This window comes from Mytilus californianus, unplaced genomic scaffold (assembly GCF_021869535.1).
Source record: "Mytilus californianus isolate M0D057914Y unplaced genomic scaffold, xbMytCali1.0.p SCAF_1, whole genome shotgun sequence".
In the NCBI taxonomy this organism is placed as follows: domain Eukaryota; kingdom Metazoa; phylum Mollusca; class Bivalvia; order Mytilida; family Mytilidae; genus Mytilus; species Mytilus californianus.
In genome coordinates this window covers 94633464-94657345 of record NW_026262581.1, presented here as the reverse complement: position 1 = coordinate 94657345, position 23882 = coordinate 94633464, and the positions used below count along the sequence as shown (strand labels likewise).

The window sequence follows — 23882 nt, the reverse complement described above, 5'->3', positions numbered from 1 at the left end:
GCCCCCGCCGTACCGGAGGGGGCATTAAGTTTTACCCTTGTCCGTCTGTACGTACGTACGTACGTACGTACGTCCCGAAATTGGTTTCCGTTCTCTAACTTGAGTTTGCCTCAACCAAATGTAATGAAACTTATACACAATGCTTATTACCACAAAACACAGATCAAGTTTGAATTTTGGTGGCGTCACTTTAACCGATCTAGAGTTATGCCCCTTTATAAAAGGAAATATTGCATAATTTTTAGTTTCCGTTCTCTAACTTAAGTTTGCCTCAACCAAATGTTATGAAACTTATACACAATGCTTATTACCACAAAACACAGATCAAGTTTGAATTTTGGTGGTGTCACTTTAACCGATCTAGAGTTATGCCCCTTTATAAAAGGAAAAATTGCAAAATTTTTATTTTCTTCTAAATATCAAGTTTATATAATATATTTTTAAAATTGGAGTTATCTTCCTTTGACCATGATTATAGTTGAATCAACTACAATCAATGCTTTATACAATGCAATGTTTAATTTTGACTACCACTGATAAAACACAGATCAAGTTGAATTTGGGTAGTGTCACTTTAACCATTATTGAGTTATGCCCCTTTATAAATAGAAAGATTGCAAAATTTTTTAGTTTCCATTCTGTAACTGAAGTTTTCCCCAGCCAAAGATTGTGAAACCTATACACAATATTCATTCCAACAAAACTCAGTAAAGATCAAGTACATTTTTTTTGTTTCAGTTCTCTAACTTATGTTTGCCTCAACCAAATGTTATGAAACTTATACACAATGCTAATTACTACATAATACAGATTAAGTACGAAATTAGGTGGCAACACTTTTACCATTCTAGAGTTATGTCCCATTATAAACATAAAAATTGCTGAATTTTTTAGTTTGTCTCATCCAAATGTTGTAAAACTTATACACAACCGTTCTAGAGTTATGCATCATTACAAATAGAAAAATTGCTGAATTTTTAGTTTCTGTTCTCTACTTAAGTTAGCCTCAACCAAATGTTATCAGACTTACACACAATGCTTATTACCACAAAACTCAGATCAAGTTCAAATTTGGGTAGTGTCACTTTTACCGTTCTTCAGTTATGTCCCTTTATAACTATATGATATGCAAGCGGGGGCATCATCTGTGTCCACATGTGGACACTATCCACATTTATTTTAACATAGGACCCTATGGGAAATACATACAAATGTCTTCTTTTTGAGAACCACTGAATGGAATGAAACCAAACATGGCATGAATGTTCCTTATGAGGTGTTGACCAAGTGTTGCTACTTTGAAGCCGATCCATCATCCAAGATGGCTGCCAGCGGGGGACAATGTTTAACAAAGGACCCTATGGACAATTTAATACATACAAATGTCTTCTTTTAGAGAACCACTGAACCATTAAAACCAAACATGGCATGAATGTTCTTTATGAAGTGCTGACCAAGTGTTGTTACTTTAAAGCCGATCCATCATCCAAGATGGCCGCCAGCTGGGGACAATGTTTAACAAAGGACCCTATTGACAATACATACAAATGTCTTCTTTTAGAGAACTACTGATTGGATTAAAACCAAACATGGCATAAATGTTTCTTATGAGTTGCTGATGAAGTGTTGCTACTTTGTTGCCGATTTACTGTTCAAGATGGCCACCAGGATTTTTATACGACCGCAAAAATTAAAAATTTTTTGGTCGTATATTGGTATGACGTTGGCGTCGTCGTCGTCTGGCGTCGTCCGAAGACACATTGGTTTTCGCACTCTAACTTTAGTTAAAGTTAATGGATCTCCATGAAATTTTACCATAAGGTTCAATACCACGAAAGGAAGGTTGGGATTGTTTTTGGGGGTTATGGTACCAACAGTTAAGGAATTAGGGGCCAAAAAGGGGCCAAAAATAAGCATTTTTGTAACTTCCAGACAATAACTTGTGTGTAAGTGTATGGATCTCTCTGACATTGTACCACAAGGTTCCATATCACATAGGGAAGGCTGTAATTGATTTTGGGGGTAATTGCCTCAAAATTTTAGGAATTAGGGGCCAAAAAAGGGGCAAAAAACAAGCATTTTTCTAGTTTCATGACAATTACTTGTGTGTAAGTGTTTGGATATTTCTTAAATTGTACTACAAGGTTCCATATCACAAAGGGAAAGCTGGAATTGAGTTTGGGGGTAATTGCCCGAAACGTTTAGGAATTGGGGGCCAAAAAGGGGCCAAAAGTAAGCATTTTTCTAGTTTCCAGACAATAACTTGTGTTCAATTGTATGGATCTCTCTGAAATTGTACTGCAAGATACCATACCACAAAGGGAAGGCTGGGATTGAGTTTGGGGGTGATGAATCATAAGGGGGTTCAAAAAAATTTTGGGGGGGGGGGGGGTTCTTTTTTTTACTTTTTTTCCTTTTTTTTTTCTTTTAAAATTTTCCATTTTAAGTTGGTTATTTCTGATTTATATTTAAAAGCAAATAATAATGATATGGTAGGAAATACACACCAAACAGGATTTGTAAATTATTATACAATAAGTATTGTGCAATAGCAAGAAATTTTCAATTGCACAGTATTGCACAATAGCAAGAAATCTTCAATTGCACAGTATTGCGCAATAGCAAGAAATCTTCAATTGCACAGTATTGCGCAATAGCAAGAAATATCCAATAGCACAATATTGCGCAATAGCAAGAAATTGTCAATTGTACAGTATTGCGCAATAGCAAGAAATATTCAATTGCACAGTATTGTGCAAAAGAATATACTTTGTATAAATTGCTTATTTCTTGATAAATTTCAATGGGGTTTTATTCTTGAATTCTTGGGGTTCTTTAATATGCTGAATCTAACCATGTATTAAGTTTTTGGATTTTGGGCCCTGTTTTTAAATTGGTCCACATTGAGGTCCAAAGGGTCCAAAATTTAACTTTGTTTGATTTCATCAAAAATTGAATTATTGGGGTTCTGTGATATGCCGAATCTAACCGTGTATTTAGATTCTTAATTTTTGGTTCCGTTTTCAAATTGGTCTACATAAAGGTCCAAAGGGTCCAAAATTAAACTTAGTTTGATTTCAACAAAAATTGAATATATGGGGTTCTTTGATATGCTGAATCTAACCATGTATTTAGATTTTTGATTATGGGCCCAGTTTTCAAGTTGGTCCAAATCGGGGTCCAAAATTTAACTTTGTTTGATTTCAACAAAAATTGAATATATGGGGTTCTTTCATATGCTGAATATAACCGTGTATTAAGTTTTTGGATTTTGGGCCCTGTTTTTAAATTGGTCCACATTGAGGTCCAAAGGGTCCATAATTTAACTTTGTTTGATTTCATCAAAAATTGAATTATTGGGGTTCTTTGATATGCCGAATCTAACCGTGTATTTAGATTCTTAATTTTTGGTTCCGTTTTCAAATTGGTCTACATAAAGTTCCAAAGGGTCCAAAATTAAACTTAGTTTGATTTTAACAAAAATTGAATTTTTAGGGTTCTTTGATATGCTGAATCTAAACATGTGTTTAGATTTTTGATTATGGGCCCAGTTTTCAAGTTGGTCCAAATAGGGGTCCAAAATTAAACTTTGTTTGATTTCAACAAAAATTGAATATATGGGGTTCTTTGATATGCTGAATCTAACCATGTATTTAGATTTTTGATTTTTGGGCCCCGTTATCAACTTTGTCCACATTGAGATCAAAAGGGTCCAAAATTAAACTTTGAACAAGGAATTATTTGAATCTGGAATAATTTTGAATTCTGGAAAATTGATGAGAAATATATGATGAAAACTAACCCAACTAAATAGGGTTAGCCATGCGCGCATGGCTAAGGTGGGTTAGTTAGTTCATACTGAAATGATAGTGAAAGTAAAATTAACCTTAGCCATGCACGCATGGCTAACCCTATTTAGTTGGGTTAGTTTTCATCATACATTTCTAATCAATTTTCCAGAATTCCAAATTATTCCAGGTTCAAATAATTCCTTGTTTTTGTTTGATTTCATCAAAAATTGAATTCTTGGGGTTCTTTGATATGCTGAATCTAACCATGTATTTAGATTTTGGATATTGGACCATAATAGGTGAATGTCCAATTTAAAATTTTTAAGTTCTTAGACCACAATCATTCTGTGTCAGAAACCTATGCTGTGTCAAATATTTAATCACAATCCAAATTCATAGCTGTATCAAGCTTGAATGTTGTGTCCATACTTGCCCCAACTGTTCAGGGTTCGACCTCTGCGGTCGTATCAAGCTGCGCCCTGCGGAGCATTTTATTTATTAAATTATAGGGCCAATATTAAACCAAATTTGGCCTCACTCATTATTAGGGTATCTGTTATGATTTTAATCTATTTTTACATGATTTCCAAAACCATAGTAGAATCAGGTGAGCGACACAGGCTCTTGAGAGCCTCTAGTTTTTTCATTGCAGCATATCATATTTTACAGTAATTCCCTTTAAGTAGCTTGCTTAACCGTTAACCAACTAACAGTTAATGAAATGTCTATAGTCACAGTGATTTACTAGTGTATGTTTCTTCATTGTGCATTAATTATCATATTATTCAAATTGAAATATTATAACATGGTTTCAGTATTTGATTGATTGTTCATTTGTTTTTGTAATGACAAATTTTGCATGCATATTCAGGAATATTTCTCTATTTGAAAAATAAATGTGCAGTTGTTTCATTCCTATTACACAAAATGTACAAGAAACCAAATTATGAACAACATGAGTATATGTACAAAATGTATATGCAACTTGAATGTTCTTTCTGGTAAAAATGGTGAACCCAGTTTTTTCATCTTTAATGTTGACAACTCCTTCAAAAGTGTGCTGGATGTACTGTCAATATGCTGGATGTACTGTCAATGTGCTGGATGTACTGTCAATGACTGTGCATGCATATTTTCAATAGAATAGGAATAACAAATGTTTTTGATAATAGTTAGTTAAATATAACCTCTTTTATTGGGGTTAGGATTCAAAATATTTTTATTTGGTTCACATTTATTCAAAAATGCCAGTTCATCTCATGTCAGTCTATGCATTTGATCCAAATATAGCTGGTCCTATTTAGTGACTACAACTAGCCAACACTAACTTCAATGGAAATACAGATTAATACAATTTTGCTGATCTTTCTTCTATTTCAGGTAATTATGAATTGTGTCCTTAATGTGTGATTTCTTAATGAAACCTTTAATTTGGAGAGTAATAGTTCCAAACAAACAGTTATTCATTGTATATTTCAAACTTCCTGTTAATTGCAGATGCGATAAAAGCAGAAGAATGGGCCAAGTTTCTTCACACAAAGAACAAAATTTACACAGATTTTGATGAAGTTCGAAAGGAAATAGAGAATGAGACCGATAGAATGGGTGGAACTAATAAGGCAAGTTTATGTTTTGTAATTTAGTTAGTAGTAAAGAAATTATGTTATCAATATTTCTTTTTGTCCCATGTTCAACTCAGAGCAGGGGACATAGAAATTCGGTGTATCCAATAATTTAGGGATGGGCATGATAATTGATAAATGTAATAGATTAATTATCGACTACTTGTTCAGAAGGATTTTTGAGTAATCAATTATTGATTTTTTTGTCGAGCCTGCGACTTTTGTCGCAGAAGGCTCGACATAGGGATAGTGATCCGGCAGCGGCAGCGTTAGCTAACTTCTTAAAAAGCTTAATATTTTAGAAGCTCTAAGACCTGGATGCCCCATACTTTGTATATAGATGCCTTATGTTACGAAGTTTTCGTCTGTCATATGTCCATTGTCCTTGACCTCATTTTCATGGTTCAGTGACTACTTGAAAAAAAAGTCAACATTTTTTGTAATGTTAATTTCTTTCTTATTATGAGTAATAGGATAACTATATTTAGTATGTGCGTACCTTGCAAGGTCCTCGTGCTCGTCAGATAATTTTCATTTGACCTCAACCTCATTTCATGGATCAGTGAACAAGGTTAAGTTTTCGTGGTCAAGTCCATATATCAGATACTATAAGCAGTAGGTCTACTATATTTGGTATATGGAATGATTGTAAGGTGTACATGTCCAACTGGTAGTTGTCATCTGACCTTGACCTCATTTTTCATGGTTCAGTGGCAAAAGTTAAGTTTTTGTGTTTTGGTCTGTTTTTAGCTCACCTGGCCCGAAGGGCCAAGTGAGCTTTTCTCATCACTTGGCGTCCGTCGTCCGTCGTCCGGCGTCGTCCGGCGTCCGCCGTCGTCGGCGTTAACTTTTTACATTTTGAACTTCTTCTAGAGAACCACTGAATGGAATGAAACCAAACATGGCATGAATGTTCCTTATGAGGTGCTGACCAAGTGTTGTTACTTTGTAGCCGATCCATCATCCAAGATGGCCGCCAGCGGGGGACTAAGTTTAACATAGGACCCTATGGGAAATGCATACAAATGACTTCTTTTAGAGAACCACTGAATGGAATAAAACATAACATGGCATGAATGTTCCTTATGAGGTGCTCACCAAGTGTTGTTACTTTGTAGCCGATCCATCATCCAAGATGGCCGCCAGCGGGGGACTTAGTTTAACATAGGACCCTATGGGAAATGCATACAAATGACTTCTTTTAGAGAACCACTGAATGGAATAAAACCAAACATGGCATGAATGTTCCTTATGAGGTGTTGACCATGTGTTGTTACTTTGTAGCCGATCCATCATCTAAGATGGCTGCCATCGGGGAACTTAGTTTAACATAGGACCCTATGGGAAATACATACAAATGTCTTCTTTTAGAGAACCACTGAATGGAATGAAACCAAACATGGCATGAATGTTCCTTATGAGGTGCTGACCAAGTGTTGTTACTTTGTAGCCGATCCATCATCCAAGATGGCCGCCAGCGGGGGACTTAGTTTAACATAGGACCCTATGGGAAATACATAAAAATGTCTTCTTTTAGAGAACCACTGAATGGAATGGAACCAAACATGGCATGAATGTTCCGTATGAGATGCTGACCAAGTGTTGTTACTTTGCAGTCGGTCCATCATCCAAGATGGCCGCCAGCGGGGGACTTAGTTTAACATAGGACCCTATGGGAAATACATACAAATGTCTTCTTTTAGAGAACCACTGAATGGAATGAAACCAAACATGGCATGAATGTTCCTTATGAGGTTCTGACCACGTGTTGTTACTTTGTAGCCGATCCATCATCCAAGATGGCCGCCAGCGGGGGACTTAGTTGAACATAGGACCCTATGGGAAATACATACAAATGTCTTCTTTTAGTGAACCACTGAATGGAATGAAACCAAACATGGCATGAATCTTCCTTATGAGATGCTGACCAAGTGTTGTTACTTTGTAGCTGATCCATCATCCAAGATGGCCCCCAGCGGGGGACTTAGTTTTACATAGGACCCTTTGGGAAATACATAAAAATGTCTTCTTTTAGAGAACCAATAAATGGAATGGAACCAAACATGGCATGAATGTTCCTTATGAGATGTTGACCAAGTGTTGTTACTTTGCAGCCGATCCATCATCCAAGATGGCCGACAGCGGGGGACTTAGTTTAACATAGGACCCTATGGGAAATACATACAATTGTCTTCTTTTAGAGAACCACTGAATGGAATTGAACCAAACATGGCATGAATGTTCCTTATGAGTTGCTGACCAAGTGTTGTTACTTTGCAGTCGATCCATCATCCAAGATGGCCGCTAGGGGGGGGGGGGGGGGGCTTAGTTTAACATAGGACCCTATGGGAAATACATACAAATGTCTTCTTTTAGAGTACCACTGAATGGAATGAAACCAAACATGGCATGAATGTTCCTTATGAAGTGCTGACCAAGTGTTGCTACTTTGTTGCCGATTTACTGTTCAAGATGGCCACCAGGATATTTTATTAAATAACGGGACCAATATTAATCAAAATTTGGCCTCAATCATTATTTGGGTATCTGTTATGATTTTTATCTATCTTTACATGATTTCTAAAACCAAAGTAGAGTCAGGTGAGCGACACAGGCTCTTGAGAGCCTCTAGTTTAATACTGTATGCAATATGTCAACTATATTTGGTGTATGGAAATATTTTACGATGTACATGTCAGTCTGGAAGGTTTTATTTGACCTTGACCTCATTTTCACTGTTCATTGCTCAATGTTAAGTTTTTGTGTTTTAGTCTGTCTTTATACGACCGCAAAAAATTTTGTGTATTGTACAAAAGCAAAAAATTGAATATAAATTCAAATCATATAACCAATTCTAAGTCTTTGACTAAAGTTATTCTGAGTCAGAAACCTATTATATGTCAAATATTTAATTACAATCCAAATCCAGACTTATATCAAGCGCGAATATTGTGTCCATTTTTGCCCCAACTGTTCAGGGTTGGACCTCTGCGGTCATATCCAGCTGGGCTCGGCAAAGCAATTTATTCTAATACTGTATTCAGTAGGTCAACTATATTTGGTGTATGGAAATATTTTATGATGTACATGTCAGTCTGGCAGGTTTTATTTGACCTTGACCTCATTTTCATGGTTCATTGCTCAATGTTCAGTTTCCTGGTTAACTTTGTTTCTTAGATACATTTTTGTACTATAAGCAATAGGCCAACTGTATTTGCTGCATGGAATGATTTTAAGGTGTACATGTCTGTCTGGCAGGGTTCATCTGACCTTGACCTCATTTTCATGGTCCATTGGTCAATTTATAATTTCCATGGTTTGGTCAGTTTCTTTTATACTATAAGCAGTATGTCATCTATATTCGGTGTATGGAATTATTGTATTGAAGGTGTACATGTATTTCTGGCTTGGTTTATCTTACCTTGAGTCGACCTCATTTTCTTGGATCATAAATGTTAATGTGATACTTGTAGTAAAACTTTATATTTAGGACTATCAACATAAAATCAGTAGTTGGTATAGTAGGCGAGACATTTCATGTATGCACTCTTGTTATATCATAACATTATGACGAATCAATTATTTATCTATTTTAAGAAAAAATTCCAACTCTTGTTGAAAATTTTGCTTTAAGGAATTTTAATACAAATAAGTATTATGTAGTACATAACTTAACTTAGGACTATTTTCTTATTTTTGATATAAAATGTCTTGAATTATTGACAAGCATTGAAAGTCATTTGTTTCAAAAGCTGGAAAACAGTAAAATTTGTTAGATCTGGTTGATCATAATGCAGATTGAGACAAGAAGTCTGAAAAAGTCATTTGATAAACTCTCAAGTCATATTAATACATGTACAATGTACATCATATTTTATCTCTACTATAATCTGATGAATACATGTACATGCAGTTGTCTTTTTTCATTTGAACTAGGTTATATTTCATCAAACTTTTTACTAAAGTAATCGAAATGTAATCTATGATTACCTTTTAATTAGGGCCCCGCCGAATGGCGGACGCCCTATAGTGATCAGTCTGTCCGTCCGTCCATCCGTCCGTCCGTAACAAATAGTGTCCGCTCTATATCTAGAGAACCATTGATTTCCAAAACCATAGTAGAATCAGGTGAGCGACACAGGCTCTTGAGAGCCTCTAGTTTTTTCATTGCAGCATATCATATTTTACAGTAATTCCCTTTAAGTAGCTTGCTTAACCGTTAACCAACTAACAGTTAATGAAATGTCTATAGTCACAGTGATTTACTAGTGTATGTTTCTTCATTGTGCATTAATTATCATATTATTCAAATTGAAATATTATAACATGGTTTCAGTATTTGATTGATTGGTCATTTGTTTTTGTAATGACAAATTTTGCATGCATATTCAGGAATATTTCTCTATTTGAAAAATAAATGTGCAGTTGTTTCATTCCTATTACACAAAATGTACAAGAAACCAAATTATGAACAACATGAGTATATGTACAAAATGTATATGCAACTTGAATGTTCTTTCTGGTAAAAATGGTGAACCCAGTTTTTTCATCTTTAATGTTGACAACTCCTTCAAAAGTGTGCTGGATGTACTGTCAATATACTGGATGTACTGTCAATGTGCTGGATGTACTGTCAATGACTGTGCATGCATATTTTCAATAGAATAGGAATAACAAATGTTTTTGATAATAGTTAGTTAAATATAACCTCTTTTATTGGGGTTAGGATTCAAAATATTTTTATTTGGTTCACATTTATACAAAAATGCCAGTTCATCTCATGTCAGTCTATGCATTTGATCCAAATATAGCTGGTCCTATTTAGTGACTACAGCTAGCCAACACTAACTTCAAAGGAAATACAGAATAATACAATTTTGCTGATCTTTCTTCTATTTCAGGTAATTATGAATTGTGTCCTTAATGTGTGATTTCTTAATGAAACCTTTAATTTGGAGAGTAATAGTTCCAAACAACAAACAGTTATTCATTGTATATTTCAAACTTCCTGTTAATTGCAGATGTGATAAAAGCAGAAGAACCGTTATGATTTCAAAGTTTATACTCAACATGTATATTAACCAACACCAGAGGGTGTGTCATTATGTATGTACAACTTCCTAGGTCAAAGGTCAAGGTCAAAAACTTTGGTTTTAGTTGACAACCCCATGTCCTATGATAAAGATGGTATCCGCTCTATATCTTTAGAACCGTTATGATTTCAAAGTTTATACTTCATATGTATGTAAACCAACACCAGAGGGTGTGTCATAATTTATGTACAACTTCCTAGGTAAAAGGTCAAGGTCAAAAACTTTGGTTTCATTTGACAACCCCATGTCAAATGATAAAGATACAAATTTTTTACCACACATTATTCACAGCGGGGCCCACAGAGATGGCTCCCATCTCAATGATATCTAGTTTTTGCTGTTATCAAATATGTCTTCGATTACAGATTTCCATCTGTCAGTACGGTCTTGAAAGTCTCACATGTACAATTCTTGCTAGATTTTTGTCTTGCCTTGAAAAAATTGAAAAAGGCAATACTTAGGCGTGCTGTTTCCTGCTTCGGTGTCAGCGGCAACAACAATGTATTAATAATAATTTAATAATAATAATAATTGTTTATTTAAAGAGGGTAGTTTGTGACTAGGCCAGTTTAAGGGGAACCTCCAGTGGTAGATCAATGATATTTGGTATGCAATTCTATTAGCATTGGCACATCTCATTTCCATGGAAATAATTTGGCTATGGCCCTCAGTCATGGTCCATTGAATGAATCTTTTGCTTATCTAACATGTATTAGTTTGTGATTAGGTTAGTTTAAGGGAAACCACTGGTGGTAGGTCAATGTAGTTTGGTATGCAGTTGTATAAGCATTGGCACATCTTATTTCCATGGAGATTAATTTGCAACACCGCCTCAGTTTAAAAAAATATGGAAAATGTTATTTTAACCGATCTGATGCCTAAATTTCTTGTAGGATATTTATAAAAAAGTTCATAAGAACAATCAGAAATAAAGAATAAGTAAATGCATCTGTAGAGATATTTGAACACTGTTCCTTTACAGTGACAGTATTTTTACAGTGACAGCATTTTTACAGTGACAGTATTTTAAAATTACATTCTGTTTAAAACTGTGTTAGCTTTTCACATAAAAATATTTAATTGATTGTCCACCTTTGCTCAATAATTGTTTAACACAAAAATATCTGTACCTCAAATCAGAATAAGGTTAAAATAAAATTAAACTTTCAGTTGCTAATATAAAGTCTAGCTTTGAAGTTTTTGTTGTCAGCATAAGGAAAGATGACAATGAAGCAAGAGAAGTTTACTGATAAGTAGACTTGATAAAACAGATAATTTGTGTGTATTTTGATCAGTGGACAATTTTGTAGGGTTGATCTTATTAAATATATATGAATTCTTGGAAGGCGTTAAAAACATGTTTTTCCACTCTATGTTTCATGCATGTAATTCTCAAAAGTAATTTTAGGTACCCTGTCAAAGATTCTATTTCTGAGTGCTTTTCTAGAGTGCCTGGTGTTTTAAGGAACCGATATGATAGGATATTTTGCATGAAATACAAACTATTTTATTTTGGGTTTAGTTTTGTCTCATCTATGCTTAAAGTGGAATGAATATGGTGTACATTACCATATACAACCCCTTTCATTTAGTTACATGTATCTGTAATAATTAATAATAAAAAAAACACACAAAGGGATGAAGAAAATCGAGATTTTCAGACAACAAAGTGGATTGATATTTGTAGGATAGAAATCTGAAATTTATTTGTTTCCAGTGTAGTTTGATTGTAGCCCCAAGAATCAATTTTGTGTTTTAAGTATTGTAGTTTAAAATCAGGTTTCAGCAGATTACATGTGAAATGAAGTATTTCTTTATATTTACAGGGAGTTTGTCCAGAGCCTATAAGTTTAAAGGTATTTTCATCAAAGGTTGTAAACTTGACATTAGTTGACCTCCCAGGATTGACTAAGGTTCCTGTTGGAGATCAGCCAGAGGACATTGAGGACCAGATTATAGAGATGAGTCATAAATACATCAGCAATCCCAACTCTATTATACTAGCAGTGACAGCAGCTAATACAGATATGGCTACTTCAGAGTCATTAAAACTTGCAAAAGATATGGATCCAGATGGTTGGTGAAAATTGTGTTTTTTCATTCCCTCTCCCATTCCTCAACTTTATAAATACTGACAGTAACCTTAGATATCATAAATACTTAATTTCTGATTAACCTTTTTTAATGAAAAAGTACACCAAGTACATGTACCATCAATATTAAGTCATTGTTATTCAGATAATTGATTGCTTTTGAACAAAAGAGGTTTTAATAAAATTTGATTGAACGCAAATTCCAAACTTTGATTGAACCATCAAAATAACAGATAATAACGTTAACTGTCTCAACTATTGAAACTCTGAAAAAACACCAAAAAAAACCATGTAGTTATGAAACTTTTTCAAGATTTTTTTCTGATGTTAGGTATAATTGTTTTAGAACCACAGTATCAGAACTCAATGCATCAATAACTTAAAACTTTTTATTTAAAGTGATTATATTTTGTAGGTCGCAGAACTTTAGCAGTAGTAACCAAATTAGATTTGATGGATCATGGAACAGATGCAATGGAAGCTTTATGTGGTCGTGTCATTCCTGTTAAACTTGGTATTATCGGTGTTGTCAACAGAAGTCAAGCTGACATCAATCATAGAAAGGTGAAATGTTCATTTAATAGAGTTTTTGATCATTCATATCTTTGAAAAAAAATATCTTGAAAAAAAAACCCATATGTACTATGTAGAGCTGTGAAGAAAATAAATCACGAAAAAGTGACAAAAAATCTTGTCTTTTATGTTCAGAAGTTTAAATTCATTGGTATTGATAAGTAGTTGAGACAGTAAATAAATATCAAATGTGAAATAATAATAAAAACATCAATCATTAGGTTTGCATTTCAGAAATCAAATTTGGAATTTCTTGTCTGATAATAAAAGAAATTTGAAGTATTGCATGTTTTCCTGTGATAAATGATCAAATTGATGCATACGTACATGTCAACATCCTGAAGTGAAAATGATGGTCAAGTTGACTAGTGACATGAGTTTAGTAAGAAAATATCTGATCATAACAAATATGAACTTTTATGGATTGAATTTAATCACAGACAAAAAGTGAGTTTGTCTCTGAATAAACATTCAGACAGCACATTTTATTTCAAAACATTTTTCAGTTTCTTTAAAACTTTAACAGTGTTTAACTTATTACTTGAAATCATTTCAATTTTATTTAATTTTTATTTTATTTTTATTCGTATATTGGTATGACGTTGGCGTCGTCGTCGTCCGGCGTCGTCGTCGTCGTCGTCGTCTGGCGTCGTCGTCGTCTGGCGTCGTCCGGCGTCGTCCGAAGACACATTGGTTTTCGCACTCTAACTTTAGTTTAAGTGAATGGATCTCTATGAAATTTTACCACAAGGTTCAATACCACAGAAGGAAGGTTGGGATTGTTTTTGGGGGTTATGGTACCAACAGTAAAGGAATTAGGGGCCAAAAAGGGGCCAAAAATAAGCATTTTTGTAACTTCCAGACATAACTTGTGTGTTAGAGTATGGATCTCTCTGACATTGTACCACAAGGTTCCATATCACAAAAGGAATGCTGGGATTGATTTTGGGGGTAATTGCCTCAAAATTTTAGGAATTAGGGACCAAAAAAGGGGCAAAAAACAAGCATTTTTCTAGTTTCATAACAATAACTTGTGTGTAAGTGTATGGATCTTTCTGAAATTGTACTACAAGGTTCCATATCACAAAGGGAAAGCTGGAATTGAGTTTGGGGGTAATTGCCGAAACATTTAGGAATTGGGGGCCAAAAAGGGGCCAAAAATAAGCATTTTTCTAGTTTCCAGACAATAACTTGTGTTCAAGTGTATGGATCTCTCTGAAATTGTACTGCGAGGTACCATACCACAAAGGGAAGGCTGGGATTGATGATGGGGGTAATTGCCTCAATATTTTAGGAATTAGGGGCCAAAAAGGGGCAAAAAACAAGCATTTTTCTAGTTTCAGGACAATAACTTGTGTGTAAGTGTATGGATCTTTCTGAAATTGTACTACAAGGTTCCATATCACAAAGGGAAAGCTGGGTTTGAGTTTGGGGGTAATTGCCCTAAACGTTTAGGAATTTGGGGCCAAAAAGGGGCCAAAAAACACATTTTTCTAGTTTCCAGACAATAACTTGTGTTCAAGTGTATGGATCTCTCTGAAATTGTACTGCAAGGTACCATTCCACAAAGGGAAGGCTGGGATTGAGTTTGGGGGTGATGAATCATAAGGGGGTTCAAAATATTTGTGGGGGGGGGATTTTTTTTTTTTTCATTTTTTTTTTCTTTTAAAATTTTCCATTTTAAGTTGGTTATTTCTGATTTATATTTAAAAGCAAATAATAATGATATGGTAGGAGATACACTCCAAACAGGATGTGTAAATTATTATATAATAAGTATTGTGCAATAGCAAGAAATTTTCAATTGCGCAGTATTGCACAATAGCAAGAAATCTTCAATTGCACAGTATTGCGCAATAGCAAGAAATCTTCAATTGCACAGTATTGCGCAATAGCAAGAAATATCCAATAGCACAATATTGCGCAATAGCAAGAAATTGTCAATTGTACAGTATTGCGCAATAGCAAGAAATATTTAATTGCACAGTATTGTGCAAAAGAAGATACTTCGTATAAATTGCTTATGTCTTGACCAATTTCAATGGGGTTTTATTCTTGAATTCTTGGGTTTCTTTGATATGCTGAATCTAACCGTGTATTTAGTTTTTGGATTTTGGGCCCCGTTTTTTTAATTGGTCCAAATTGAGGTCCAAAGGGTCCAAAATTAAACTTTGTTTGATTTCATCAAAAATTGAATTATTGGGGTTCTTTGATATGCCGAATCTAACCATGTATTTAGATTCTTAATTTTTGGTTCCGTTTTCAAATTGGTCTACATTAAGGTCCAAAGGGTCCAAAATTAAACTTAGTTTGATTTTAACAAAAATTGAATTCTTAGGGTTCTTTGATATGCTGAATCTAAACATGTATTTAGATTTTTGATTACGGGCCCAGTTTTCAAGTTGGTCCAAATCGGGGTCCAAAATTAAACTTTGTTTGATTTCAACAAAAATTGAATATATGGGGTTCTTTGATATGCTGAATCTAACCATGTATTTAGATTTTTGATTTTTGGGCCGCGTTTTCAACTTTGTCCACATTGAGGTCAAAAGGGTCCAAAATTAAACTTTGTTTGATTTCATCAAAAATTGAATTCTTGGGGTTCTTTGATATGCCAAATCTAACCGTGTATTTAGATTCTTAATTTTTGGTTCCGTCTTCAAATTGGTCTACATTAAGGTCCAAAGGGTCCAAAATTAAACTTAGTTTGATTTTAACAAAAATTGAATTTTTAGGGTTCTTTGATATGCTGAATCTAAACATGTATTTAGATTTTTGATTATGGGCCCAGTTTTCAAGTTGGTCCAAATCGGGGTCCAAAATTAAACTTTGTTTGATTTCAACAAAAATTGAATATATGGGGTTCTTTGATATGCTGAATCTAACCATGTATTTAGATTTTTGGGCCGCGTTATCAACTTTGTCCACATTGAGGTCAAAAGGGTCCAAAATTAAACTTTGTTTGATTTCATCAAAAATTGAATTCTTGGGGTTCTTTGATATGCTGAATCTAACCATGTATTTAGATTTTGGATATTGGACCATAATAGGTGAATGTCCAATTTAAAATTTTTAAGTTCTTAGACCACATTCATTCTGTGTCAGAAACCTATGCTGTGTCAAATATTTAATCACAATCCAAATGCAAAGCTGTATCAAGCTTGAATGTTGTGTCCATACTTGCCCCAACTGTTCAGGGTTCGACCTCTGCGGTCGTATCAAGCTGCGCCCTGCGGAGCATTTTATTTTAACTTTGTAGCAGTTATTTATTAATTATTTATAAAACATCAATTTATCAGTGCATAAACTCCTTTACTCATGGTTTGCAACATAGAAATGTAAATGTTCGGACAATTCATCAAATAATTATTTCAAACTTCTAGCTGTGTTGATGTAATTTGCTTCATTTTTTGAGGCATTTTATTGATGCAAACCATTAAACAAAGTTTCCTGTCATTTGTCCCCCATATTATCAATAGTTATCTCCCTTTCCATAACCATCTTGTCTAGTTGTGCATGTTACTTTTCAAGTCTTAATTTTAAAGAGATTTGAACAAATATATTAATGTGATTTGGGGATTTCTGCATGTCTACCAGTTATTTATTATGAGTTTTTTGGTTGTTGAACAATATATTTTGTGATAAGATAAATGATTTTAATTGATTTAGCTGGTTTCTTTTGAAGTTTGCGAACTTTTCATGATACTTCCTCCAGGGACACAGCTATCATCCTTTGATTATCGTTGTCTACAAATAGAGTCCCTAGTGTAGACAGTGTATCACTTGCAATTTTTATGCCCCCGCCGTAGCGGATGGGGCATTAAGTTTTACCCTTATCAGTCTGAACGTCCTTTCTCTAACTTCAGTTTGCATCAACCAAATTTTATGAAACTTATACACAATGCTTATTACGACAAAACTCAGATCAAGTACAAATTTGGGTAGCGTCACTTTTACAGTTCTTGAGTTATATCCCTTTATAACATTATATTCAAGCGGGGACATCATCTGTGTCCCATGGACACATTCCCCATTTTTGTCTAATAGAAATACACTACGAAATAACTGTGTTCTTGGGCCACATGTATAGTTATAGTGATAATTAGTGAATTACACTACCTTGCCATCAATGTAGTGACAAAATATTGTTTATATTGCTATCGATCAATTACTGAATTTCCTGTTCATGAAGATATGAAATTTGGGATTTCTAAGAAAAAAATGTATAGGTCAGAAGGGACTGGAAAAATTAGTAAAATTTTATGATTATAACAATTTATATTTAGAATGAACATGTCAAACAAATGGGGGGAAAAATAAAAGATAAAACATTTGTGATGATCTGTTGTTTTAGGAAATGAAAGATGCTTTGACAGATGAGGCATCATACCTGCAAAGAAAATATCCATCCATAGCAAATAGAAATGGTACATTATTCTTAGCTAAGACTCTTAACAGGGTATGTATAACAATATGTAAATAATGATGTACACTATATTAAGATAGTATTGAAAAATTATATTCTTTAGGAAAATGTACAAACATGTATTTAATAAGAAAGTAAAACCTTTGCATTCCTGAAAAAGCCTTTCATCCATGTAGATCAATTTGAATGATTGTTCCTTTAAATATACATTAGAAAATCTGATGTTCAATAGTTGTAGTTTGTTGATGTGGTTCATAATTGTTTCTCGTTTTTTATATAGATTAGACCGTTGGTTTTCCCGTTTGAATGGTTTTACACTAGTAATTTTTGGGGCCCTTTATAGCTTGCTGTGCGGTGTGAGCCAAGGCTCCGTGTTGAAGACCGTACTTTGACCTATAATGGTTTACCTTTATAAATTGTGACTTGGATGGAGATTTGTCTCATTGGCACTCATACCACACCTTCTTATATCTATTTAATCAGGGAAAGCACTCAAAAATCAAATATAAAAAAAAGATATGATTGTCAGGTGTACATGTCTGTCTGGCAGGTTTCATCTGACCGCGACCTCATTTTCATGGTTCATTGGACATTTTTTGGTTTTTGTGGTTTGATATTATAAGCAATTGGTCAATTATATTTAGTGTATGAAACAATTGTGAGGTGTACATGTCTGTTTTTTTTATTTTTGAAAATTTACGATTTCCGGGTTTTGTTCATTTCCGTTATCTGTAACCGTCAATAGTTTAGTTTCATTCAAAACTTCCTTTTGCAAATTTGTCGTATTTCTTTGAGTAATTTAACCAAAATGATTAAGTCGACATATTCTGCTGCTCTATGATGACAACAGTATCTTCTGCGAATAGAGATTGATTACAGAAGAACATGAAATACTCGGGTTACGAGTAATAGGTGGTATCCAAGAACGCAAATCGAGGTATGGCACACATTTCAGTGATTTGAAAACCATTTTTTTTTTTTATTTAAACAATGACTTTGTGCCAGGAAATTTGGATGATATCCAGACGCAAGAATCGTGGAACACATTGGTACAAAAACATGACTGGAATGAAGAAATTGACACAAGAACAAATTAACTTATGCGATTTATAGTCGTATATATATTTTTGATCTTTTGAGTACAAGCAGTCGGCCAACGTACAAAATGTATTAAAGAAAGGCTTAGCCCTTAGATTTACCCCAAGGCTGTCGTTTTTTTGTTGACAAACATCAAACACTTTCTGTCACCAGCCCCTCAATAGTTTCATTAAACAACTTCTTCCTTTTGGTTAAGTTCATGTTTTACATTGTAATTTAATAAAATAAAAACAATTTGCACATTGCATAAGAATCTTAAAAGCATCAACCCTAGTATTTTCAACACAGTTTGAGTTTTCATTTCACTATGTACATAAATGTACTCATAATTCTTGTGTTGCATACACCACATTTCATGGGCACTACAAACCTTAGCTTAGAAAGCAAACCTATTTGATGTAGGTAGTCTAAAAGAGGGCATTTCTTCTTGTTTTTGCTATTTACTTAAAATAGGTTTCTAAAGCAGCAATTACATGCAGAACAGTCGTTACCAATCAGAAATATTTATTTAAGAATTTGAAAAAATTTGTAGAATTCCTTATATAAACATGACATAAGCTTATTATTACCCTTGCTTATGAAGAACTCATTGTAAAGGAGTTACTGAGGAATAAAAATTAAAAAATAAAATCCACCCACCCACCCACCCCATTTTTTTCAAACATTTGGATGAAAATCTAATTTTAGTTGGCCTAACAGACTTTCAACATGAATTCATTGATAAGTAAAACAGGCTAGACATTTCTGTGTGTGCACTCTTGTTAATTGTTAATTGTCCTATATTAGTTATTTATCTTAACTCCTTTAGATTTCTAGGGATATGATTGGTTAAAGGACTACACGTGGTGACTAAATATATTTGATATAGGGTGTCCTAAAAAAATACGGGGTTAGTATGGAGTTACTTCCCTTTCAAAACAAAAAAGAAATCTGAAAGGTTTCAACAGACGAAGAAATTGATAATGAACGATTGAAATAAATTCATAAAACAAATTTAAAGCTAACAAGTTGTTATTGTTGGCGTTTGTTTTTTGTATAGACAAATGGAAGTAGGTTCTTAATACTAAGTATTGAAGACTTAATCACTTTGATAGGCCGCTAGTCTAAATACCACGTGAAGATAGTCGGTAAGATAAATTCGTTACGCAGTGTGCTAGGGACCTAATATGATATATATGGGGTCAGTAAATTCCATATGGGGATTAGCTTTGCTCTCACCCCATATAGAATTTACTGACCCTCTATATATATCGTATTAGGTCGCTAACACACCATGTAACTAATAATATAAAGTTGAATTCTTTGATTAGTCGTATTTACGTCATGCCAGCTAACAAGTTGGACTTAGTCAATTTAGTAGTATAGATATTCAGAATTGAAGGGCATGAGACAAATATAAAATTGAACCAAAGAATGGCTTTGGAATGGCCTTGTCTTGTCATTGTTCTTCAGATTTGCTTAAATCTTACTACAGATAATGATACTGCATATTCTCATTATCATTTTGCTGTTCCAGAAACTGGATTAATAAAATGTTTATTTTGAAAAATAAAGTAAAATATTAATGAATATGTATATGACAGCTCCATGGTATTCACCCTCCCACAGATGTAAAGACCAAAATACTCACTATAAATATTTCCTATCATTACAGTTATTGATGCATCACATTAGGGACTGTTTGCCAGAATTAAAGACAAGAGTAAATGTATTGATTGCCCAGTTCCAGTCACTACTCAATTCATTTGGTGAACCAGTTGATGACAAAGTAAGTCCTCCTGTATTATTTGTAAAGATTATAAAGAGTTGTTTAAGTATGTGCATGGAAATATGATTTTGAACAACTTGATATCTATAACTTTTTTATATTGATGTCATGTCTTCAGATATTGGTTGGAGTCTCACAATTTTTTTTTTTGAATTTGAAAATCTCTTATGAAGAACATTATTAGAGATTTGAAATCTCCTAAAATCACTCTCACTCTTCCTTTTTTCTCTACATTTAATTGTTTTTCTTGAAAAAATGGACAAATTATTGCAATGCACTGTTTTATTACATAATAGAAAGTTAAAGCAACCTGACTTCTTGTTATATTAATTGATTCACCCCCTGGACGTCAATCAATTAATTATAAATTGGTTCATTGATGTTTAGGATTATTTTAAATGTTGATAGGAAAATATTTCAGTGTTCTCCCCAGGATTTTTGGATAGCACCAGGGTAACGCGTGTGAACAGCTTGGTGAAATGATTCATACAATCAGTTGTGTCGCGTGGCGTCGCTATATTTCTAGTTACTGCAGTTTTTATATCTCTTGTTTTGTTTTAATACTGTGGTACTGTGTTATGTCAGAATATTATTGGTTAAAAAGATCAATAAACAGTTTGTATACTTTTAATATTTTTTAAAAATAATTAAAACATGATTCATTACATAATATTCATCTAAATTTAAAGTAATTAAATCTTTTACAAAATCCATGATCAATAAAAATAAAATATCATTCAAACAGGAACATATATATTTTTTATATTGTTAGATATACTGTTCCCAGATTCAAAAGAGAACAAAAATGTTCAATTTAAAAAAACTTTCTAATTTCTAGAAAGAAAGTTGTTGTATGTGAAAGGATTCCTGTCATAAGGAGAAATAAAATTAACAAGAACAAAATTGTGTTATAATTTGAACCAGTTTCTATCTTAAATTTTAATAAAAAGAAATTTTTCATAAATTTTAAAACATTTTGCCATATTTCATGTACATGTAAATATCAACCTTTCTTGTCTTTGGTGATAATCAAACATAGATACAGACTTAATACTGCACTGAAATCTAAATCTTTATTTGTCATGATCCATTTAGAAAGAATTCCTAAATCTATAGATTAAAATAGGTCTATAGATCTATAAGTAACCATATTCAATGTCAACAACAAAGTCTCCCTATTTTCCCGCCTAAATGACAGGAAGTAGATATAAATAGATTTAACATGTGCTTATGGATTAAATTTGTAAGATTACTTCTGTTATTCATTAATTATCATATGGATATAGATATCCAGTTTGAAGGTACAGTCAAGCATTTTATTTATAAAATAGAATAGATTGCAGTTAATTGTAAATAATCTTGAATATTCTACGTGAACTAACTGGGTCATGTGGTCCTTCCCCTTTGAATTACTTGTTGACAGTTTGAAAACGGAATATCATGCAATAACTATTTCATAAATAAAGATAATTTTGGCCATGGTTTAATCAGAGACATATAAAACTATAATATAAGTATTGAGCTAACTTTATAATGTACAAAATATGTACCGTCGTGTGTACAACTATCGGGTCAACACGGTTTGTGTACAAAGTATTTGCCGACTTGTCAGGTGGTGAGTGAAGCCTTAAAATAGTTATCTTGATCATAAAGTTATGATCTCTAAATTAAAACACAAAAGAATCATGTAACAAGTGTTAATTACATCGATTAAATCCAATCAACAAAGGTTAACCTCATAAAGGTAAATCGATCACGTGGTGTAAACAATCCGTGTTGAACTGGTTTGAACTGGTCAAATTTCGCCTGGAATTTTATACCGCACGGAAAAGATTTAACAAGTCGTTTAAAACTTTACCGATTTACGATTTTTTAACTGAAAATTTTAGCACCACGGAGAAAAATTATACATCGCGGTAAGAACAATACCACCACGGTAAAAAATTATACATCGCGGGCCCGCGGTCCTTTAAGGGCCTGGGGAGAACACTGTATTTGAAACAGTCATGATTTTTATTTAACATAAAATCTTTAAAAAAAATGTGAAATGGGTTTTGCAACATATTTTAGCTAAAATCTATTTCACACTGGAGATTTGATAAGTTAACACTTATGCTGCCATGTGAAGGTTTTTTAAATGACTGAATAATTAAAATGAAAGAAGGAATTTTGTGCAGACCTGAATTTACTCACAATATAAGTTTTTTCATCTGTTTTAAATTAAATCAAATTAGTCGTGTGTATTACATTAGCAGACACTAATAAACCTGGTATGAGGATTTGTAATTAAAAATTAAAAATGTTTTAAGTAATGTCTTTAAGTGCTATGAGGTAATACACAAAAGTTTGAGCTTGAAAGGAAGCAAATGTCTGACAAATTTTTGTAAGTTAATACAAAATGCTATTTTAAAGCAGGTTTATCAGCTATGAACAGTTTATTTAGCCATTTAGTGGTAAGAATAAATTTCAGATATTAATTGTTGTATGTTGACATTTTTCAGAGTCAGTTGTTACTACAGATTATCACAAGATTTGCAGCAGCTTACTGTAATACCATAGAGGGAACAGCTAAAAATATTGAAACCACAGAATTGTAAGTGATATTAGGGGAGTTGATAAAGTTTCAGGGGGAAATGATAATGAACATTTGTATGAAAAAATATAAGTAACCCAGAGAGACACATTGTTTCTATAATGTCCTAATAACAAAATATAACTACAGGACTTAAAATCTGAAAAATGTTTTGTCGTTTTTAAATGAAACAGAAGACAAATATTTGTTTTTTGATAGAATTTTTCCTGTTTTTCACTGCTTTTGGGGGGAGACATTGTTAAACTTTTCAAAACATTGAAAGTGATTTTCCTAGCAAAATCCTGGAAATACATTTTTAGGAACAATCAGAGTTTTCTCTAATACAAAAAATCAAGTTTTAAAATGAAACAAAACTGTTGACATGCAATTTTATTTTCCTCTTATGCACATTTATCAGAGCTTTTGAAAAAAAAACTTAATTTGGCTATTTTATTGCCAAATATACAAATATTCTAGTTTTTATACAACCGCAAAAAATTTTTGCGGTCGTATATTGGTATGACGTTGGCGTCGTCGTCGTCCGAAGACACATTGGTTTTCGCACTCTAACTTTAGTTTAAGTGAATGGATCTTTATGAAATTTTACCATAAGGTTCAATACCACAAAAGGAAGGTTGGGATTGATTTTGGGGGTTATGGTACCAACAGTTAAGGAATTAGGGGCCAAAAAGGGGCCAAAAATAAGCATTTTTGTAACTTCCAGACATAACTTGTGTGTTAGTGTATGGATCTCTCTGACATTGTACCACAAGGTTCCATATCACACAGGGAATGCTGGGATTGATTTTGGGGGGTAATTGCCTCAAAATATTAGGAATTAGGGGC

The 23882-nt window shown here is 33.4% G+C and overlaps 1 protein-coding gene across 2 annotated transcripts in view; it reads left to right on the top strand.

Moving 5' to 3' along the window:
* LOC127710375 (dynamin-1-like protein) overlaps positions 1–23882 on the top strand; it is a 59543-nt gene that overhangs the window by 19318 nt on the left and 16343 nt on the right. Inside the window, exons 3-8 of one of the 2 annotated variants that reach the window (XM_052216206.1) lie at positions 5289–5410; positions 12333–12582; positions 13015–13163; positions 17527–17631; positions 20351–20464; positions 22966–23057. In XM_052216206.1, the coding sequence (XP_052072166.1) occupies positions 5289–5410; positions 12333–12582; positions 13015–13163; positions 17527–17631; positions 20351–20464; positions 22966–23057 (832 nt within the window). Of the gene's footprint in view, positions 1–5288; positions 5415–12332; positions 12583–13014; positions 13164–17526; positions 17632–20350; positions 20465–22965; positions 23058–23882 lie in introns of both variants that reach the window. The other variant, XM_052216212.1, reaches the window with a different exon arrangement.